The sequence below is a fragment of the Neolamprologus brichardi genome, chromosome 1, assembly GCF_056152115.1.
Source record: "Neolamprologus brichardi isolate AB-2024 chromosome 1, ASM5615211v1, whole genome shotgun sequence".
In the NCBI taxonomy this organism is placed as follows: Eukaryota; Metazoa; Chordata; class Actinopteri; order Cichliformes; family Cichlidae; genus Neolamprologus; species Neolamprologus brichardi.
In genome coordinates, this window is record NC_142104.1 from 16,225,636 (window position 1) to 16,247,125 (window position 21,490).

General features: G+C 42.2%; 1 protein-coding gene across 7 annotated transcripts; it reads right to left on the reverse strand.

Moving 5' to 3' along the window:
• Positions 1–50: 50 nt before the first annotated feature.
• Positions 51–20,954, reverse strand: pax6b (paired box 6b). 7 transcript variants are annotated; one of them, XM_035905621.2, is made up of 15 exons: positions 20,809–20,954; positions 14,768–14,955; positions 12,045–12,118; positions 11,706–11,759; positions 10,782–10,805; positions 8,187–8,317; positions 7,848–7,883; positions 7,548–7,763; positions 7,030–7,195; positions 3,607–3,765; positions 3,217–3,299; positions 2,979–3,129; positions 2,288–2,400; positions 1,895–2,036; positions 51–1,191 (listed from the first exon to the last, which is right to left on the reverse strand). In XM_035905621.2, the coding sequence occupies exons 4-15, from the start codon at positions 11,716–11,718 to the stop codon at positions 1,106–1,108; spliced, it is 1,320 nt and encodes a 439-aa protein (XP_035761514.1). In that variant the 5' UTR covers positions 11,719–11,759; positions 12,045–12,118; positions 14,768–14,955; positions 20,809–20,954; the 3' UTR covers positions 51–1,105. The 7 variants fall into 7 exon arrangements, with proteins under 7 accessions (XP_035761514.1, XP_006780045.1, XP_035761523.1 ...); XM_006779982.3 differs by lacking the exon at positions 12,045–12,118; XM_035905630.2 differs by lacking the exon at positions 10,782–10,805.
• Between the last annotated feature and the right edge of the window lie 536 nt (positions 20,955–21,490).

The following is a 21,490-nucleotide window of genomic DNA, read 5'->3' on the forward strand; positions in this document are numbered from 1 at the left end:
TTTTATGATGCATGGAACATTTATAGAATATTCTGGGGGGAGGAGGGGGATAAATGAAATCAACTTTTATTGGTGAAATCTTTCTGGAAGATTTCTAGGGAAGACAAGTACTTTACATTTTGACATAAACAAACTGGATTATATCGAAGATGCAGTCTACCATTTACAGACTACAGGATTTTTTTTGCACCTGTGTTTTCCACATTTAACGTTCTTCGTGGTAATCAAGTGTCAATCCAACCACCGAAGCAAAAGGGTCCGAGTTGGGTTGCGTGTCGCACCTTCTTTGCACACTTGAAGCTGTTCATAGTGATCCGTGTCTAATAAGCCAGCAAATGCAGGCTCACGTCAGAGGGGCCAAGACCACAGCCTCAGTGGGTGGATCGAGTTTGAGTTTCCTCTGCTAAAATATCCATTCGCAAGGAATAAGACCAATAAATAGTTGTTGCTTCTTTTGTGTTTTTTTTTCTTTGACACAGTAAGAGTCTTCCCTCCAGCTTTTCGTCTTTAATGATATGCAACAGCGTCCAGAGACCATGCAAAGGCTGGTAGAAAGTCTTGATATAAGCAGATTAAAAGATAGTCATGGCAGAATCTCTCAGGTTCTCCTCTCTCAAACAAACGCAAGACCAACATGGTTTTCTAGCAGTCCATCTATCAGTACTTGATCTTGGTTTTTCATATTAACATACAAATGGCCATTTACAAACACACCAGAGAACAAAAGGAAACAATGACTGAAGTTGGAAATAGAAAAAAAAACAGATAAGAAGTTTTTGTTCCATATAAATTTAACACCGGGCACTTTACAGAGGTCCATTTTTCCCCCCGATCTTCCCATCGTTGTTCACTCTTCCAAGTCCTCGTTTGAATGTGCCTAGAGCTACATAACAGCACACTGTCCCACTGGAAAAACAAAGCCCAGACGTCCCAAAGGCTCTCCCAGAGTCCCTTTCTCTCTCTTTTTTTTTTCCTCCTCTTCTGTCTGTTGCCTCCTTTCAACCCTCTCTCGCCTTTTTTACTCTCCTGTGCCGTGTATGTGTGAGGAGCACTGCCGGAGGGCGATGGTGGAGTGGGTGGTTACAGGGTGAAGTAGCTCTTCTCTCTACTGTAGTCTTGACCAGTACTGAGACATGTCAGGCTCGCTTCCTGGGACTTGGACTGGGACAGACACTCCAGGAGAGATGAGTCCTGTGAAGACAAAGAGAGAAAGATTGATGTCAGATTGGAAAAACTTAAAGAAGTTTTTTTTAAAAAAGCGGTCTAAATGCTAAAATTAGATGAGCAGGTTTACCATGCACGGTTAGTACGACAGTTAACTAACAGAGCATTGTGCTTTAAATGCTTGCAAATAGGTAGATGAGCACGGGCCTGCAATGAGTTACAAAGCTCTGCACGTGGTGGCTCGGTAAAATGCTTGCAAGCTCGATAAATTGAGGCTTTGGCAATGGCATTTAAACAGAGAGAATACAACAGCAAATGAATCAAATTAATTAGCAATTTAGCACAGAGGAAATGTGGTTATGCATGATTAACTCTTCATGACTATAACTGGTATATATGGCTCTCAGTAACATCCTAATGGGGTGGAACTAAACTATGGGCTGGAGTAGTGGGGTTGACATGATGGCCCAGAGTGGCAAAGAAATGAGCCTCGTTCATGCAACTGCGGAGAGAAAAATGATATGCAATGTAGAGATATAGATCCTCAGACGTTTAAACCAAAGGAAAAGGAAACTTGGGATGACAGATCATGAATCAGACATGACTCTGTAGTATCCCCTGATTACTGGAAAGGTGGCAGATATTTCAAAGAGTGCAGTGTTTGCTTTATTAATTCACAAGCAGGCTGCTTTAAAAATAAAAAGTTAAAAAAGTGAAATTTTCTGCCTACCTGTTGAGGTGGTACCAGAAGTGGTCATAGATTGGCTGTTCATATGTGCCTGCATATGAGGGGGCGTGTATGTTTCGTAGCTCCGCCCGTTCACAGGCGGACTGGTAGGCAGCATGCAGGAATAAGAGGAGGTCTGGCTGGGCTAAAAATGAGGAGAGAATGTTACATTAGCTTAGCCAACCATAATTTGCAGCTCAGTAGTCTGTAACCTAGTTTGTCTGCTTTTAACACTATCAAATTATTTCACGAATCCTTTAGTTACAGTATGCAGGCCTATGTAATTTTGTACTTTTTTTGCCACTCTTATAGTCACACCAGTCACTGTAAAAACCCAGCTTTAAATTCATTTTATTTAAGCACTCGTATGTAATGTATGCAGAGTATTTGACTTACTTGCATAGGTAGATTGTTTGCCATGGTGAAGCTGGGCATCGGCGGCAGCGCACTGTAGGTGTTTGTGAGTGCGGTGTCGGGTCTACCCAGCATTGACCCCGAGGTGAAAGACACTGTGGATGAAAATGAAAATGAAAACTCGCTTGAAACCGCAGAAATCTCACACACTCCGAGCTCCGGTGAGAGAAGTCATCTCATTAGAGTTAAGCAGTGCGTGCGGAAGGTGACGCCTTATTTGACAGGCTGATGGGCCCGGACAGATAGCTGTACAGCGAGAGCCTCAGGTGATTGACTTCACGAGCTTCAGCTCTGCCGGTGTACCCTCGTGCCTGATTCGGTAATTGCTCAGATAGTCAGCTGAGAAGTTTTGCTCAATCATCCATCAAAGGGAAGCAACGGCGCTTCTTCATGCGAACTAGAGCGCACAGCCACCGAGGCCTCCTTTGCCCTTTTTATATGAATCCGCAGGTTGTGGCATGATACTGTTTAGTAAATATTTAACCCACTGAGCCTATGGAACCCATCACAGTATTAATGCATTAAAAAAATTGTAACAAAGTAGTGTGTGCTTGTGCAGCGCGTGTGAAGTAGGCTGCACTTTTAATAATTTCAGTTGAAAAATTACATTTAAGTATTATTTTACCTTACTGGGCATATGGTCAAAGTAATATCTCTGATTAGGTTGACCTACCCGGTGTGGTGGGCTGTGGAATGGCCTGGTAGACGCTGGTGCCGAAACTGCTGCTGATGGGAATGTGACTTGAGGAGTTATTGGCCTGCCGGCGCTGATTCCGCAGCTTCTCCTCTCGCCTCCACTTTGCTCTCCTATTTGAGAACCATACCTGCAGATGAAGGATGGGAAAAGCATAATTTTAGCTTCAAGTTTAAAACCTCTTTTAAACGTGCTCATAAAAGTTGCGATCACTCACTTGTATTCTTGCCTCTGGCAGGTCGATTTTCGCTGCTAGTCTTTCTCGCGCGAAAACATCTGGATAATGAGTTCTTTCAAATTCTGCAGTGGGATTAATCACACAGGTATAAGTGTTAGTAAATAAACATAAGATTAGGTCAAGGGCAGTTAATTTTATTCAGAGCTATTAGTGAAACAATTGCGTGGCTTTCGCCCTGGATCCAAAACATTAGGTTTTTAATTAGGCTTCTTATTTAACGCAGTGTAATAAAGAAATGTAGTCCCTCACGCAGTTTGCGTTTTCTTTGAATTTGCTTACAATAACCAAAATGTTTGTATTGTGTTATGGATAAAACATTAGTCTGGATGTTTAAAACTAATTATACAAATTATCCACTGCATATTTGACCTTTTTCCAGTGCTTCGATTTGCTCCTGTGTGAAGGATGTGCGATTTCTCTGTAGTTTCCTCTTGAGCTGCAGACGCATCTGTGTCTCCTCTGAATCCTCCCCGTTCGAGCTGATGGAGTTTGTGTTTTCTCCTGCACCGTCCTGTTGTTGGCAGCCATCTAAAAAAAAGGAGAGCGAAATTAATGGAAATATACATTCACTTAAGCTTAATTGAATAATTAATTATCGGGGCTCGTGTTGTATCAGCCTAGCGCTAATTGTACAGACCTCGGTGGTACATCATTAATTAAAGCACCCATCATGGTTAATTTGTTTCAAAATTGGAGGAATTATTGCAATTTCTTCCTAATGTTTGCCACTTTACAGACGACTGGCTGCGTGAAAAAGGAACAACATCAAACCGGCTTCGTGGTTAAACTGTTGATAAAATATTGTGGGAAAAACAGGCTGGCTAAGGGGAAAGCTCCGCGTACTTATCGTGTCCCAACAATGGCGTGTGTTCTCAAAAGGTTAAGAGAAATGTGACAAGATGTGCCGAGCCTCTTTTCAGAGCCTATGAAATGTATTTAAAACCCAAACTCTCTACACAGCTCCAAAACCCCCTCCCTTTTTTCCTCCAGGACAGAGCAGTGCCTCAATGGCCGTTCCCATATGGGCGTTGGTATGGCCATTGAGGTGACCACCAACTTTTGAATAGAAGAAGACGCTTTTCAGAATGATACAATGCCTTCAGGAGTAAGGGAAACCATTAAACTATGGACACAGCCAGGGACGAGCAGTGAGCCCTCGGTGGGTGTAATATATGGGATGGGATGGGATGGGGGTGGGTGTGTGTGTGTGGAGGGGAGCTTTTGGAGGAGATGACAAAAGGATCCCCTCTCTCTGGAGGCACACAGGCTATAGTACTTTGGCATTGTGCGCACGAGGATCCCAGTCAACAGAGCTTTGAGTCCAGTGTGTTAACCCTTATCCACTACCATCATTAATCACGTCCCCCGGCCAGCTACACGCCAGTCAGGATTTCTGTCTTCAATTGGAAACAAATGAGTGAGGAGAGAGCATGCAACCCCCTGAACAACCAAAATAAGGCCAATCTATTCACTGCTGCTGTTTGTCCGCGGTGGGCCTGAAGGCCCCTTCACTCGCAGGGCGAGGCTTATCGACTAATGTCTGTCTTGTTGTTGGACATCATTATCACACCAAGAAGTTAATGCGAAATTAAGCAGCGGGTGCGTTGATAGAGGTTTATGTAATATCTCAACGATGGCGCTCTGGGCCCAGTGGGTTCACGCCATGAAGTGGCATTTCAGCATTTTCTTTTTCAGAGCAAATTTTATTTGTGTTCTAAAACAAACCCAGAGCCGAGCAGCTGGAGTCCTGTACTCCAGGTTGTTGCAAAACTGGGGAAAAGGTGCAGAAAAGGCCGAGTAACTGTTCACCTACGTGGATTGTAAGATCAGCCAATTACTTAATGTGTTTCTATGAACTATAAAGCGATAGCACAAAAATAAAATACGTGTTTGCCTCATAGAAAAATAAACCAAGTTACACATTTCCTCATAGTTCCGCTGCGTGGAAATTCTCCCTGCTTCACGCAGGCCTCCAAACACATTTAGTGTGTCTATATGTGTCCGTTTTTGTTCAGTGAAGGAAACCTGATGGGACACATTTCTTGACAATTTCCATTGCTGCATAATAGCCAAAGTATTCTTCTATAGGCCAATAGTTTGTATCCACGCTATTTGTTTCTTCACTCCGGATAATCTATAAAAAGGAGTGAATGTGCAGCTATTATCCGTGCGCCAGACCCACTGACGCTAGGATGGGATTTGTTTTCTTTATAAAAGCGCTGGGAAATAAACTCATTCTTTAGTATCACGATGTCTCAGCCAGTGAGGCGGAAAAGCAGCAAAAAAAGAGATACCGAACCAATTGCGGCACCTTTCAGCTGCTGAGACTGGATCAAAACACTCTTGAGAAACCGCTTAAAACTGAAAGAGAAAGTGAGAGACTAAATCCTATAGACGGGATTTAGAGCCATATAGCCAGCGACTGAGCATGAGAAAGAGATGAAAGACAGCATCGGTGTGGAGTTTTATTCGTTTCTCTTTGGATAGAGTTGTCTTCTTTTGGGGCCCTGTCACTCTCCATGTAGCCATTATATGTGCTTACTCGGCTGTCTGATTGAAAACATATTTTCGTTCCCCTGAAACAACTGTTTTACCGAAATACTTACTCAAACACAACTTTGTTATTTTTAGATTTTTATATCATTGTTATTATTATTATTATTATATGTTTTATTTCTGGAGATTTTTTTTAAAATCTAGGCTGCAAAACGATATATACAACAGATGAAAATGATGATCATTATTATAATTAAATACCTAACATTAAATAATTACATATAATAATAATAATAATAATAATAATAATAATAATAATAATTATTATTATTATTATTATTATTATTATTATTATTTAAATTAGCCGTTATAGCTTCATCATTAAATGAATTATTTTAGCCGTGAATATGATCTTCTCCGCTTTACTGCTCGTTGACAGCCCCACGTGACCAGTTGCCGTCACACAAATGCTAATTTATTTTTGTTTTTTTTTAGTTAATTTATTAAATCTTGTCGGACTTAATTCCAACCCTTGCATTTCCGCTTTAAATGTGCAAGTAAACCGTGATCGCAAACTCCTGCCTGCAAAGTTGTAGTTTCTTATAAGAAAAGCTGCTCGGTGTTTGGCCTGCAGTGGGCCGTCAGGAAACCCTCTGAAGTGGAACATTTCCACAGCAGCCTCACCATCTCCACACTCCTGCATGTTGCCATAATGAGAGACAAAGCCCTCTCTAATGAGCAATTACACGTAGTGAGGACTGTTCCCATAACTAATCATTGCGTGTGAAGGAAAAGCATTCCTTTGTGCTAACATCGCCGCACACAGCTCTCCCCCGGCTCCCTGCCTCCCCATCGGGGAGGAAAATGCAGGCTGTTGGATGGACACCTCTGCTGAAAGGACAAGCTTCTGTCACGCACATCCATGTCTGGGACAGTGGAGACATTCAGAATGCATGCATGGCCTATGGCTTCCTCTGATCGACTAGTTTTGCATTTTCAGTCTTGTTCAGAGCATCAAAAGCATGACCATACAATACCTTCCTGCAAACAGCCACGGGCCGGAATCACCGGAAGAGTAGGCCGTAAACCTATTCATATTCATACATGGCAACTTGTGGTGACCTCACAAAGTTCACTTTAAACCTAATGTATTCAATTCAAATCAGATGCTTTTGTGGGTGACCATAAATGTTACTGCGTGTCAGCACACTTGTATACTTCTTTTTTGGTAGAGAACCTCACAACTGTGCGTGCGTCAAGGTGTCTTTATTGCTACTGTATGACAATGAGGCTCACCTTGGTTGGGCTGCCCTGGCACTGATGTTCCGGGGTACCAGCCGGGCCGGGTCCCCCAAGTTCCTGTCTGACCGTTGAGCATTCTCAGCTTGTCATACATGCCATCTGCGCCCATCTGTTGCTTTTCACTAGCCAGGTTGCGGAGGACTCTGTTTATTGATGACACCTGAATGACAAATTACATATGATAAAAGTCTGGATTAGGATTGGATGGAGCGCAGCATCGGCACGGCAAAACACGTGTTCTTACACCATAACGCGAGCATTATAATCATAATAAATATGTACAGGAAGATGTTTCTGGCAAAGCGCACAAATGAACAACGAGCCCCATCAAAACCGAGCGTATGTTTGGCTGATCACATACGCAGTAATGTGTGCCCCACGCTTTGAATCGCAGTGCACTTAATAAGACTGAATGGTTGGATGCCCTTCTCCTTTTCCTCCAGTGCATGAGAAAAAAGTCATTTCATGTGGCAAATTAAATCATGCACACAACTTACAGTCAATACACTTACACTGGGTATATTGTCGTTGGTGCAGATCCCCTCCGACAGAAGTCTGTCACGGATCTCCCACGCAAAGATAGACGGACACTCCCGCTTGTACTGCGCGATTTTCGCGACCACCTCTGGAGTGGCGACCCTGGGCTTGCTGCCGCCTATTGCTCTCGGTCTTATGGAGCCTGTTTCATAATATCTACCAAGGATCTTGCTCACACAGCCGTTGGATACCTGGACGGGAAACAAAAGACACAATTCACATACATTATTTACGACTATGAACGGAATTGCTAAGATGGCTCAAATAATTATCACCTTTTCACTGTCCAGCACTTGGACTTCATCATGGGTCTATAAATACAGAAAATATGCCTTGAATGATATATTAGGCATTTATTCTTTACAACAGCAGGCAGATTACTTTTCCGTTTGTTGTCCTTAAAACATTCCTTTAATTGAAAAGTAATAAGTGGTTTTACTGGCTTAAAGCGGTCGTGAACTGCTACTGGAAACCTGGCTTTAATTGAAAATTTAAATCGGTTTGTTTTTAATATTTATGCTTTTGGATATTATTATTAATTTCCTTGTATTCACTGAGACCAAAGTCTTTATGAAGGCGTTTTCTGTTCATAAAAAAAGGAGTGGGATTGTCACCTGGAGTATCCTGGAGATGTCGCAAGGTCGAGCACCACTGTGAGCAAGTTCAACTATTTTCTGCCTGGTGGAATCCGGCAGCGGTCTGCCATTAACAAACACACCACCAAGCTGGTTTACGCCACTGTGACCTACATGGAGACAAAAGCACCGGAGTCATCAAATCATGTCGCAGCTCCTCTTGAAATATATGATAAAGCTAACGGCTTCCAAGTAATGGTGAGCAGAATGATTTAAGCGTTCAGAATAATCGAGTTATAAATGCAATGTGATATGATGCAGAGCACACAGCAATAGAGAAGTTTCACAATAAACTCTCACACGATTTTATAAAAAATATCTTAAACCGGAGTGCACTCCAGAAATCTTTTTTTTAAAGCTGTTGTGAGGTTCGGCGCATCATCAGCTATTTAGTAACACATGCAAAAACATGGATCAAACCACAGCAGCACGACATACACCGAATAAAAAAATATAGATTTTTTTTTCCCTCATAGTAATTTTACAGCTCAGTCGATGATCTGGCCAGAGAAAACTCATCCAATCCTGTAGCAAACCGGCAAACTTGGGCGTTAAAACACCCGCACCGTTATCCACTCCCATCACCAAGACCTGCACCTCTCTCACAAACAGTGCTTTAAAACAATAACCAGCCACACCGACGATCCCATAAACACTCCACTATAATAATGTGTTAAATTAGCATCAATTCAAAAGCATCTTGTAGGAAAAACGATATTAAATCGCTAAAATCCTTCCCATGACAATCCTTTAAAATAACATGCCATAATTACGCATCAAAAAGACAAGGAAACAATAAGGTTTTAGCTTTAAAATATGAGGTTTTATTTTTGCTCATTGTCTAAAAAAATTAGTGATATTTAGAAATTATCCTTAAATTATTGTATGGAATCGCTCTAAAGCACAGAAAAAGCCCGCAAACCTGAAGCCAAAAGGGAGAGCTGACTCCCCGGAGTGCCTGAGCTGCTCTCTGTTTCTCCGCTCCCTTCCCCTGCGCTGCCGCCCGGTACATTGACTCCGGGAGCAGAGGCTCCTTAGCAATAAATAAGCTCCAAATATAGAAGAGGGGGAAAATATGATGAGCCTGCCTGACATTTGTCTTTAAAATAAAGCTAGCTGCACGTCAAGTTTGAGCTTAATTTCTGGAAATAGGCGGAAGTCGCCTCGGATCATGCATGGGAGGCTAATTGAAAAGATCAGTTGGAGCACTTGTGGCAGGCATGTCACTTTATGACACCGCTCTGCTTTTGAAAATCGCATCGTCACGACAAATAGTAGCATGATAAAACGACCCTTTCTGTCTGCATTTGGATATCACTCAGACAAAATTGGACGCTACTCGTTTACCCTCCGAGGGAGACTTCGTTTTAAGGTGGCCAGGGGCTACGCGCGGTCACACAAACGAGGGCGCGCCTGGATTCTTAACATATTAAAAGTGACATGCAGTTTTTCCCCCCCTTGTTTGTATTTGACAACAAATGCTCACAGCCACCGCAGTCCTGTTGTGTGGAATCGGTTGGCGTCTTCGTGCTGAAATGTGCCATAGGAGTTGGCTTTAAATGCGGACTTTATTTTATATAGATGACACAAAAGAAAGGAATAAAATAAAAAATAGGGGGATCGGGCCTGTTTATAGCTACTTGAGTGAGAATAAACCTGTTTAACTGAGCAACATATCCCTTTTGGCCGCTATGTGTTATAATCTTCCTGCGTGGATCTGATTGATAGTAAATCCATTATCATCCCCTCCTGCTCTTTGGTAATTCCAGGATTAAGTGGAATTAATAGACTTCTTACGCTGAAATTGGCCTACCCACATTAAGCAGCCCTGCTCTGCGGGTTCTCCAGGGTTGCTCCGTCACCTCTGGTTTATAACCATCATATAAATCCTCCGGATCGATAAAACCCGTCAGATAACGACATCACATAAAAATCAAACTCTCCTAAGGTTAAGTCTTAATCATGGCACAATTCCCTCAAGTGCCCGGAGTCGATCTCGCCCGCTGGCGCTGATTATGCGCCTTGTATTCTATTGCAAGTCGACTAATAGGAAAACATATGGTGTCAATTTGGACGCTCCCCACTATATACACCCAGGAGTTATTAGCACAAAAGCCAGCGAGGCCGTCGCGACCTTTAGACAACCCAAAGGGCCGGGCCCAATGATATCTCCTCGGCAATTCGCACCAGACATCACACGCCAAGCCAGGGGAGCATCCTATTAACATCAATCCAGTGGGTATTGTACACAGGTTTGTTAAGGCTCTGTCATCTCTATAACTGACAACTGATCAGATTAAAAGAAAGAAATCACATTGCTGTGCCATTTAACATAAGAAAAAAATCTAGTACCACGACCAGTGGGAGAAAAACAAAAGTAAGCCACTCGTGTTTTTGGTTTTTTTTTCCCCGCAGCGCTTTCTTATGAATCACAGCTCTCTACACATAAAACAGTCCACCTCTCACGTGGTCCAACATTGGATTCAAACATACTCGGACTAATGCGCACAGGTTACAGCACAGACACGTCATCAAGGTATATGGAGAATAATATAATAAAATTATTCCACACACCTTCATCACAGATGTCATACACCTCTTGTCCAGCAGCAAGAGAGAAAATGTTTCATGTTTATCCTTTTTGGTTTCAACACACACCAGGAACAAGACAAATTATTCATCTGCAAGAGGCCACTTTAAACACATGAGGCCTATAAGCAACTTCATCTACCATGTTTTGGGTTGTTTTTTTTTGTTTTGTTTTTTTTGATTGGCACCCACGACAATATGGTTGTTAATATTTATCTTCCTCTCTGAGTTCAGCCTGCACCTAACAGTGAGGCCTGCGGTTATAATATGAGCATTTTCTTTCTAGTTCATGCTGTCTGTCCGTGAAGAATATGGACTAATCTACATAAGACATTATTGCTATTCCCTCATGTTTCATGCAGGGCTCTTCTCTACGCAGCTAATCTTGTATGCAGCCTGGCAGCCAGCTCTAACGCTAATGCAGACGGCTGTGCAATTATTTAATACCAACTCAAGCAGAAACAAAAATCTCCCTCTCAACCCAGCACCCCCCTCTAATCCCCCTTCTCTCTCTCTCTCTTTCTCTCTCTCCCTCTCTTTCTCTCTCTCCCTGGAGAAGGAAGGACGACGTGTGATTAACTTGTTCAATAATAACTTGCCTACCTATCATTTGGGAGGGAGATAATAATAAATTAACAGCAATGAAAGCGCCATCAAATAACTTAAAAATATTATCATCCCTGCACTTAAAAAGTCCTGAAAATGTATGGCTGCACATGCATCTGCCCTCTTTTAAAAAAATCAAATAAAAAAATAGTGTTTCTGAAATGTATGTTAACAAGCAGTGCAATAAATAAATATAAAATATAAAATTATAAATAGAAAAATGTCAGTGGGTGTTGCTTCCATGCAACCACATTGCGGCTGTAATCAAAAGTTTCAAAATAAAATATATAGAAAACAACTTACTGTTCTGCATCATTGAAGCTACGCCAGACTCCCACGTGGCTTGGTTGTGGTATTCTAAGCGTCACAAGGAAATAACAAAAGTGGTTAGCAGCAAATCAGAAAACTGGTGTACAGATCTGTTTTACTATTATTATCATTGTTTTTAAGGTGTCAAAAAATTTGCAACATTTCTTTGAACAACAAAAAAAAAAAGTTTCTCATGTCGTCCGATTTAAATTTTATTATTTTTTTAAATTGCGGATCTGGTTCTTAAACATTTAGTGATCCATAATTATGATTTTGTTTTGTTTTTTAAATAAAAACATCCTGAGTGTATGTATGTATTTTAATTAAACTTGCCTGGAAACAGAGTTGACTGTCCACGCTATAACAATTTAGTCAATCATCTGCCGTTTTCACTACTTAATGTCTCCCTATAGGACAAAGCAAAACAACACATTAGCACAGCCACAGCTACACTGATGTACTTACTGTATTTTCAGATTTATTTATTTTTTTGCCCTACTTTTACAGATAACCTCAATTTTGGTGCCAAACAAATCAATTAAAATCGACGCGGGACAACATTCATCTTCGTTATTTTCACGTCTCTGTTAGGCCTGTTTTCGAAAGCACCTGTCACAATAAATCTCAGCTAACAGCCTAGCCGTGACGTGATATTGGGCCTGTAACTCCTTTACAGCATTGTCTCTTTAAAAAAAATAGTCCTGGTGTTCCCCCCCCCCCCCCCCTTTTTTTTTTTTCTTGTTAGTTCTTATAAAGAAATCAGCTCCTCATCGTCCCAGCAAGAGGCTTTAGTGTAGTTTTTAAAACTTGATAGCCTTCCTCTTGCGGAGTCTGTCGAGGAAACTGTACAGTGACACACGCTGTCTACCTCGCCTCACTGATCCGCAAAAGTCCACACCAGGAGGGGGTACAAAGCTGGTGTACAAAGCCTGCTGGACTCCCAACAATGCACCCCCTTTTCTGCCTCCGTATACCTCAAACCCGGGGCGAAAACTCGGCCTCCACGACTAGAAACACGCAGCTTCCCCTCTAAACACACCAACAAGTTCAGATTAATACAAAGAGCCGGAGGCATGCATCCACCCCCTCCGGGACCATTCACACATACACACAAACACATGCACTCTCTCTTTTTCACACACGCAGACACACACACACACGACCGTGACCCCTGCGCCGCTAGTGCGTGAATGTGGGGTTTTGTTTGCCCTGCTTTTATAGAACAAGATTTTTTTTTTTTTTTTTTGGGGAAAAGTAATTTCTTGTTATAAATATTTGGTGGTTATTTTGTGCTGCTGGTGCGGGTTGTAAAGCGGTTTTAAAGACACAACAGCGCAGTAGGGCGCTCAATTGGAAAAGACAAATGCATTAAAGAAGCTTTTGAATGGGGGAACAGATAAAAAGGGGGCCACGGAGGGAGAAGTCTAAAGTTTTCATTTTCTCTCTCCGTGCAAAGTTGTGTTGTGTGCAGAGTAAAATGGCCTGTAATGTCGACGTCTAACAGATTGTGTTTAGTCTCGGGCTAGTCGGTGAGATGCACGTAGGGACGCCGTTACGTTCAGATTGTGTAGCTTTCTTTCATGTCGTAACAAATAGCCTGCTCGGTCATTAATCAAATTCAGATTCCTTCACACTGGCCCGCATAGGCTGAGTTACCCACTAATCTTAAAGACACAGGAAACTTGTAAATAATACTACATATTTTTATTAGCCGCGACTTAATGTCACGGCGGCTTTAGCAGGTGTGAATATCTCTGTATGTGTGCGTGAAATAATAATAATAACAATAAAAATAATAAGAGACCGGCTTCAGCCTGCAAATACACTGCTGCCAGTAGCTTATAGCCCTGTAAGGTCCAAGTGGTTAATCATTTATTTAAGGTCGAAAGCTCAAACGTTGTTGTTCCTGAGGTTAACTGCGATCTAATCTGCATTTCTTTCCCTTTAGTAATCCGCAACAACAATGTGTTAATTCAACATGCTTATTCTGACCGCTGGATCCTGCGCTCACAACATTCATACAAGGAAGGAGAACATGTAGGCCTGAACTACAGTGGCCCTGCTGTTGGCTAACAGAGATAATATGCACATGAAGGCGAATTAAAAAATAAAAAAAAAAGTCACATGTCACAGAAAGCATTTATTGCATTAGAGCTTAATCTGATTTAAGAGTAAAGGAGTATGTTAACATAGGAAGCTACAGAGTGATTTATTCTTTCATTGCAGTTTTATTTTAATTATTTTATGCGTTTTTTTTTCTTTAAAATTTATATCTAAAATTACAATAGAGGCTTTGCACTAAAATATAGGTTTTGCTTATTTACGTGGATTAAAAAAGTAGTTTTAAAGCATCAACAATTTGTGCTTGTTTTTCAGTTTGTCTTTTATTAATTTTAATTTTTTTTGAAACATTTACTTTTAAATTTGAGGCCAGCCAAGGCCTCTTTATCTGAGTATTTTAAAATACTCCACAGCTTGACTGCTAAAATGTGAAAGCAGTTCAGTCGCTGTCATTGAAGACACACCGAAGAAGATAAGAGACAAGGAGTAAAGTTGTGTTATCCCCGGCACACAAACAAACACGCTGAACACGGGCCTCCTCAGCAAGTGCTTCATGAAGGCTTTTTTTTTTTTTTCTTTTTTTAAGAAGGCGCTTGGGTGACTCGCCTGCATGAATCAATCTGACACCTTTCCTCAACGGGTCATTGCGCCCCATTCTCCACGATGATCACTGTCCTGGCCCAACGTGACTTTTTACTCTTTGCTGTCATAAATAAGCAGCAAGCTATCCGTGGGCTTAAACCCAACAACCAAAAATCGAGCAGATAAAACCGACAGAGACGCTAAAAGGCTGTTCGCACTTTTGAGGGAGTCCAGGCTGCACAGTCCAAACGATAAAACACCCTCTACCTCACACTGACCCTCCACTTACAGCCGCGAATAAACCCGATATAATAATAATAATAATAATAATAATAATAATAATAATTTAGGCTATCACAAATAATAATGCATAATTTAACAGCAACAAGACAAACTTTTAGTCAGGATCTCACCTTTTTGGGGCATCCTGCGTCGTTATCAAAGTCCTGGGTAAACTATGGGCTGCAGCCTAGTTGTCCACACCAAAGAAAGAGAGAAGGGGGAGAAAAAACGGCGACCAGGATCGCTCTCTCCCGGGAAGTTTCGAAGAGAAAAAAAATTTAGTTTCCAGTGGTCTTCGGCGGAGACGAAGGGGATATCCCTGCGAAGGAGACAGAGATTGACAGTGAACTCAGATGTCAGGACGCACGGAGTTTGGCGAGGATGCGCGCTGGCGTGTGAGAGAGCGAATGAGAGAGTCGGGAAGAGAGAGATGGGGAAGAGAGAGAGAGAGAGAGAGAGAGAAAGGAGGGGAAGAGGGAGGGAGAGTGAGTGAGTGGTGGTAGGAGGAGGTGGGGGTAAGAGAATGAACACACCTATGCTGATTGGTGATGGAACAAGTGTATTAATGTATGTGTTCCTGGTCTGCTGTGTGCGCCTCGCCTCGCCTCCCTCCGCCGCTCTTCACTGGCCCATTAGCGCGACCCGACCTCTGTCATCATCCCCCATATAAACACTTCCCCCTGCACCACAGCCAAAGCGGGAAACGGGGCCGAGCCAAAGCGAAAGAGAGAGAGAGAGAGAGCGAGAAAGCGGGGAAGAGAGAGGGAGAGAAAGAGAGAGTCGCGTCTTCCCAACCCACTAATCAGCCCACGCATGCAAATACTCTGCGCTCACTTGCTGAATATTGCCCTATTGCAAAGGAAGTGCCTCGGAAATGCCCATTGGACGGAAGGCTCTATTCTTCCAGGCTGAATTGGGTCCGCACAGGGAATCTCAGGCATGCTCAGCGCCAACCTGAGGCTAGCTGGAGCCGCAAGGGGGGTGGGCGGTGGGTGGTGGTGTGTGTGTCTGTTGTAGTGGGGGGGACGGAAACTAGCAGTGGAGCAGCGCACACTTGGAATGCTGGAGCTCGTAACACCAAATTAAAATTACAAAGAGCTGCAGCGTGCCTTTTATGAAGCAGCCGATGCACTACAGATGCGATTAACGTTATAGAGACGCACATCCGCGCTGCGTAAAACTTTCAGCGCCCTTTTCCCTTCTGGACCGAATGTAGCGCGATGTTGCACCTGCGCAAGTGCCGCAATTGGGAGTCATCTTTGAAGGTTTAAAAACTTTTACTTTGAAAAACCACCAGTTTTAAACTCTTATATCACAGCGATTGAGCTCCAAAGTAAATCGTCTAATCACCCCCACCAAAAAAAGAAAAAGAAAGTTGTTTTACTTTGAAAATCATTTTGCACTTGTCCGGCCTTCACTCACACTCAAAGCAACCAAAAATGTCCACCACGTGCTTTTGTTGATTCTTTTTAGTATCACCCTGCCCCCCCCCCCCCCCCCCCCCACCACCACCCCCATCGTGTCAACAAGAGCACGGTACATAAAGAGTCCGGCCTTTAGGCAGGCTCGGGTGCTTTTTATGGACACATTTGCGAGGCACGGCGACGTCACTCCTGCGACCTGACAGCAAATAGCACGCGTAAATAAAGTAAAAGCAAATGAGTGCGTAGCCATGGCCACACGCTCCCAAACCGAGCCGGCTGAATGACCGACTATTAGCGCACACCTCAGCGCACCCAAAATCAACCCCCTCTGCGCCCGTGTTTGAGCGTACACTTCCAGCTTTGGCCAGCACCAGTCTCGGCATCGAGGAGCCCCGTTGCTTATTCCAAAAAGGAAAACCGAGGGGAAGAGAATGAGGTTTGTGTGGATGCTGAAGCCAAAGTGGAGAAGCAGAAAAGGGGGTGCGTGAAAGGGCAAAGAGGGAGAGAGTGAGCGAGAGAGACGGGAGAGGGACAGACATGAGCAGGGGGAGGGGGAGAGAAATGCGTTTTCTTTTTCCTTTTCTTCTTCTTCTTATTGGGATGGGAGGCCGTGAAATGAAGTCGTGGAGGCCTACACTTGACTTTCTTTGACATGTGAAAAAGTAGGAGAAGTCCGAGCTCATCAATAAAACACTTCGGAGGTGAAAGAGGGCTCCCTAACAACCATCGCATTCCTGACTACGGGTTCAATGAGTAGACAAACGACGCTGCCAGAGAGAGGGTGAGAGAGAGCGAGAGAGAGAGAAGAGAGAGAGAGAAGGGACAGGGGGGAGGGGGAGAGGGACTGCCCGGCTTGAATGGGGCCCTCAGTGGGCCGGCGAGATAATGAGCTGAGAGGACCGGCTCAAACTGTCACTGAGGGTCCCGCGGTGAGGAACAACACTTTGGCCAATACTCCTTCATCAAACAACCCGTAAACTAAACGAGCACATTCATCTGTTTCTCCTTCCTGCATTGTTTCTACTCACTTAGACTGGTGGCTCAGCCTATAGGCCTACCGTGAATGGCCGCAGCTTATATCAGTTAAGAGAGGAGGGGGTGTCCTAAACATTTTTACGTCAAGAACCCCTCCATTAGAATGCATCAGACCACAAACACCCCCTCACACACAACCCAACCCTGTCGCCCCTCCTGACAGGGGTTTGTGCAGTGAGAGACCTCGTGTTGGTTATAATTTACTGTAAAAAAAAAAAAAAACATACATCAAGGAGACGGCGAAGTTGGAACTTTCAATTAGCAGTTATTATGAAACATCAATGCAACTCAAGTTCACAAGTTTATGGATTATGTTGTGGCTAATTTGAGAAAAGATATTCGAAAGGAATTAAACTAAAAGTCGACCTGTAATACAAAAAAATCTATGGTGGGTTGTTGACTCTTTGACGCAAGAAGACGCGCAAGATGAAACTTTCTGCGCTAACGTTTGCGTCCTCGTGGACGCCTCGGTCAGCCGCGCGTGCACGTGACGTGTGCCACTTTTAGCAGCTGCTGGTTTCTAGTAATAAGACAGGGAAGTTGTCAAAAGTAGAATGTCATCTTCTCATAATCAGTGTAACAGTACTGAGAGAGAAATCACATTCAACATCTTGCCTAAATGTTAAATTCTTTCTGGTGAGACGCTTGAATAAGTGTATTTGTGAGGCACCTTTGTAGTGCAAATGTTATTGCTACTCACTTTTCACAGATTGCAGCTGTCAAAAATTCACACCACTAACCTGCCTTCATAGAAAGACGGATTCCCCGATGAGTGTGTCAAGTAGTTTTCTTTGGAAACAATACCTCCAGCATGTTATTGATTTCTTTGGTTAAGCTGTAAATCCGCTCCAAGAGCTAATTCGTTGTCTCCATTCTCAAGAGATTTCTTTTTGGTTTTTCATCTATTTATTATTTTTTTATTTATTTATTCAGAAACCTAAGTGATATGCCAAGTAGGTCAACGGCACCTCTCTATGAATATATACATTTCTTATTTATACATTTGTCTTTTTATAAGGTAGATTGCATTGCTGTAAAAGTCTTTAAGAGTGATGTTGGGAAAGCAATTAGCCCAATTCGGATTAGCAGCAACTAATGTCATAGGCCTTGAAAGGAAAGCCTAATCTCGTCGCTATTTTCCCCTGAGGCAGTGTGGTATTTGTACCCCTGCAGAAACTTTTAAATACAATAAAAGAAAGAAAAGAAAAAGAGAGAGCAAGCTGAAAAAACAAAACCCTGTTTTGGTGAAGGAAAGATTTTTACTTCACAACTTGACACTATATTTGGACACGACCCCACACCTAAAAACCTGCTTTGATTTATTATTTATTTAAAATTGACAACTGTTTACAGTTGTGATGACCTCCACTGGAGGTCACAGTTTACTCACCTTAGGAAAAAAAATTATATATAAAAAAATCAGGACCTTTGAGCTTTCTATTAGAAATTTTGTTGCAGCATTGATTCGAGTTAATAATCGCTTGGAAAACACGGTGATTCACGCAGACAATAAAAAGCCTGGTGTGATGTGCATCTTCATTTTCTGTATTTAAATTGTATCTAATATAGGAGGGGAATTTTTTTTTTTAGACAATTACATACATATTAAGTGGTGTACACATACAAGCCTCAGAACTGTATTACACCTACTTTCACTGGTGAGCAAATAATTATATAAATATGAGTTATCTATATGCAATAAATTTGTTATTTATTATAAATAAATATAAATGAAATATTTATGAATATAACAAATGTACTTTAATTTACCTTTTATTATAAATGTTCTACTATTCTTTTTAAAATAATCTTATTATTATAGAAATTCTCAAATAAATGATTATCATTTGTGTTTTTAAGCAGTATTGAAAATGTTGATGGACATGTGAAAAAAATTCAGGTAGCAAATAACAACAACAATAAGAATAATAAGAATTATTATTATTATTATTATTATTATTATTATTGTTGTTGTTGTTGTTGTTGTTGTTGTTGTTGTTGTTGTCACCGATGTATAAAATTTCGACTTTTACGTGTAGCTGCATTCTTGCAAAGCTCTGAGCTGTCATTCATCAGACAGAGCCGACCGGTCACATTTCTCCTCATGAGCACGTCGCCGGTTTATTTGCATAAATCATCCGCGCGTTTACGATTGTATTATTCTGTTTTCATGAGCCATAATCAAAGAGTCACTTGTTTGTTCGACTTCTGCGCCGATATTTATCCATCTGCTGTTTTGAAAGCGTGGTGGCGCACGTGGAGAGCGACCCGCAACAGAAGCTCCATTAGTGGCAACTCATTTTTCATCAGACTGAGTAAACATAAAGAAACGCAACTCCATCACGGAGTGGGCAGCCGCATGTAGCTTCCTAAGGTGGCCCCCGTCTTGCTCTGTCGGGATGCCAAACACGCTCAAACCCTGCTCTTTATTCTTTTTTAAGCATGTTGTTACAGTTAACGTCCTCGTGGCTCATCTAATGGCTTCATTTTCTAGTCACATTCACCTCGACAGTGTGGAGTGCTTTGTACATCGTTTAAGGTAAATGTTATTTTTATTTAGTTTATCCTGTGTAGTTTAACCGCACCCAACAATTTGTAAAGTTTGTGGGGACACAGTGAAGACTACGGTGTGTTCTTGTGTAGTTCACAGAATGTGTACAGTCCACAAAAGGCTAAAGCCCTCAGCAAAAGGCTGAGGGCTGTGATAAACACCGGGGCTAATGGTGTCACAGCGCTGATCGGCCAGTGTGACAGGAAGACACGCTGCAGCCAAACATACAAGAACCTTGACCCGAGGCTTCCAAAGACTTCCAGATACTGTGTGGAAATGAGTACATGTGTGAGGGGTGTAAATAATAATGCAATTGAAAGCTCGTAATTAGACGAGGGGGTGTGTGAAGAAATTAAATGGTAATAACACTGGAAACATAAACAGCAGGTCCGGGCCCTCCGAACAAAATCAATCTGAAAACCACCAAGGCGCGCGTGTCACTTCACTCCGTTGTTTTTGAAGATTTGAAGCACGTGCTTGCAAGTTGCTTTCACAACTTTTTTTTAAGTGTTTTAGTTCTTTAACAGTACCTCTGACTTTAAACGTTAACTCACAGCATTTCAACCAAAATATCGCGCTGTTTCTCCAAAATGTCACAGACGTGTCATGTTGATGAAAAAGCCCACAGAATGAAATCTTCCGGTGATGGACATCGACGTTTCCATTGCGCTTATACGTCGTGCATAGATGAATGGATCTCACTGTACACATTCCTGTTGTATAGGCTGAATTCCCCTCCGTAACTCGCACAATAATAGCCGTTTTTTTAAAGAAATGACGAGCGCTTAATTCCTGTGTGAAGATCGCTAATTACACGTTGTGTGCGTGTGTGCGATAGATGACAAAAAACAAATAAAAAACAAAAACGAACTGGGCTCATTGTTTTCCACTTTGTTTTGGTGTTTTCCTACTCTGTAATACACAAAGCAACGTGCAAACACTTAACCAATAATTTCCCCAACTTTCCCAGTGCGCCCGGCTTGAAACCAGTCTGCATGCTTTTAACTGCGTTTTTTTCAGGATTTGAAAAAATGAAATAAAATACAAAAATACAGAAATGATACCCTTTAAATATTCTTAGAGGTTTATCGTGTAAGTTACAGTGGATTTAAATTTTAAAAGGAGACTATTTAAAAGTAGGCTATAGTCCAGCCAAACTCACCGGAAGAAAGGCAGCAGAGGCGTCTGACCGATATCCTGTGCATATAAACTCGCTTCTTCCCTCCCCGGATCTCTCCTCCGTGTCACAGAAACAGAAACTTATAGGTCCCGATGAAAATCTATCTACCTTTGAATCCGTCGTGAAGTTGAAATGTCAGTGAGAGGGGGGGAAAAAATCTGCGACTCTTACCAGCAACTTTCCCTTCAGCATCAGCCTCAAGTTGGCAGTGATTGGCTGGAGCGACGACTCGACGTCACGCCTTGGACAGGACGCTGAGCGCAGAATGGGGAAGTGCGCAAGGTAACCAACATGTGGAGCACACCGGCCTGTTTACTTTCCCGGTGTGTCGGCTGTGTGCAGGGGCGGACAGCTAACAATTCACTCTGCGGGCTCGCTCCCCGATTGATAATTGATTTTATTTTATTTTTATTTACATCATTACCTTAGTGAATGTTATCCACTTTTACTTCAATCCAAAGTTTGATTTCTATATTTCTGTTCGTGTTTTATTTATTCATGGAACTTGTAGCCTAAAACTTGCTCGAGAGCACTTCAGCAAGAAGCGTGCCGTATTGTTAAAAAGGTTTGAGCTGTTTGAGCGCTCAAAATCACCCGATCGAAGCACTGTTTATTATTATTATTATTATTATTGTTGTTGTTGTTGTTATTATTATTATTATTA

Excerpts from the sequence above, each read along its gene's own strand:
- pax6b (XM_006779982.3), bottom strand. Across the intron at positions 2,401-2,978 it reads TCCACAGCCCACCACACCGG|TGTCTTTCACCTCGGGGTCA; the intron begins GTAGGTCAACCT and ends TTTCATCCACAG. Across the intron at positions 2,037-2,287 it reads CAAACAATCTACCTATGCAA|CCCAGCCAGACCTCCTCTTA; the intron begins GTAAGTCAAATA and ends CCTCATTTTTAG.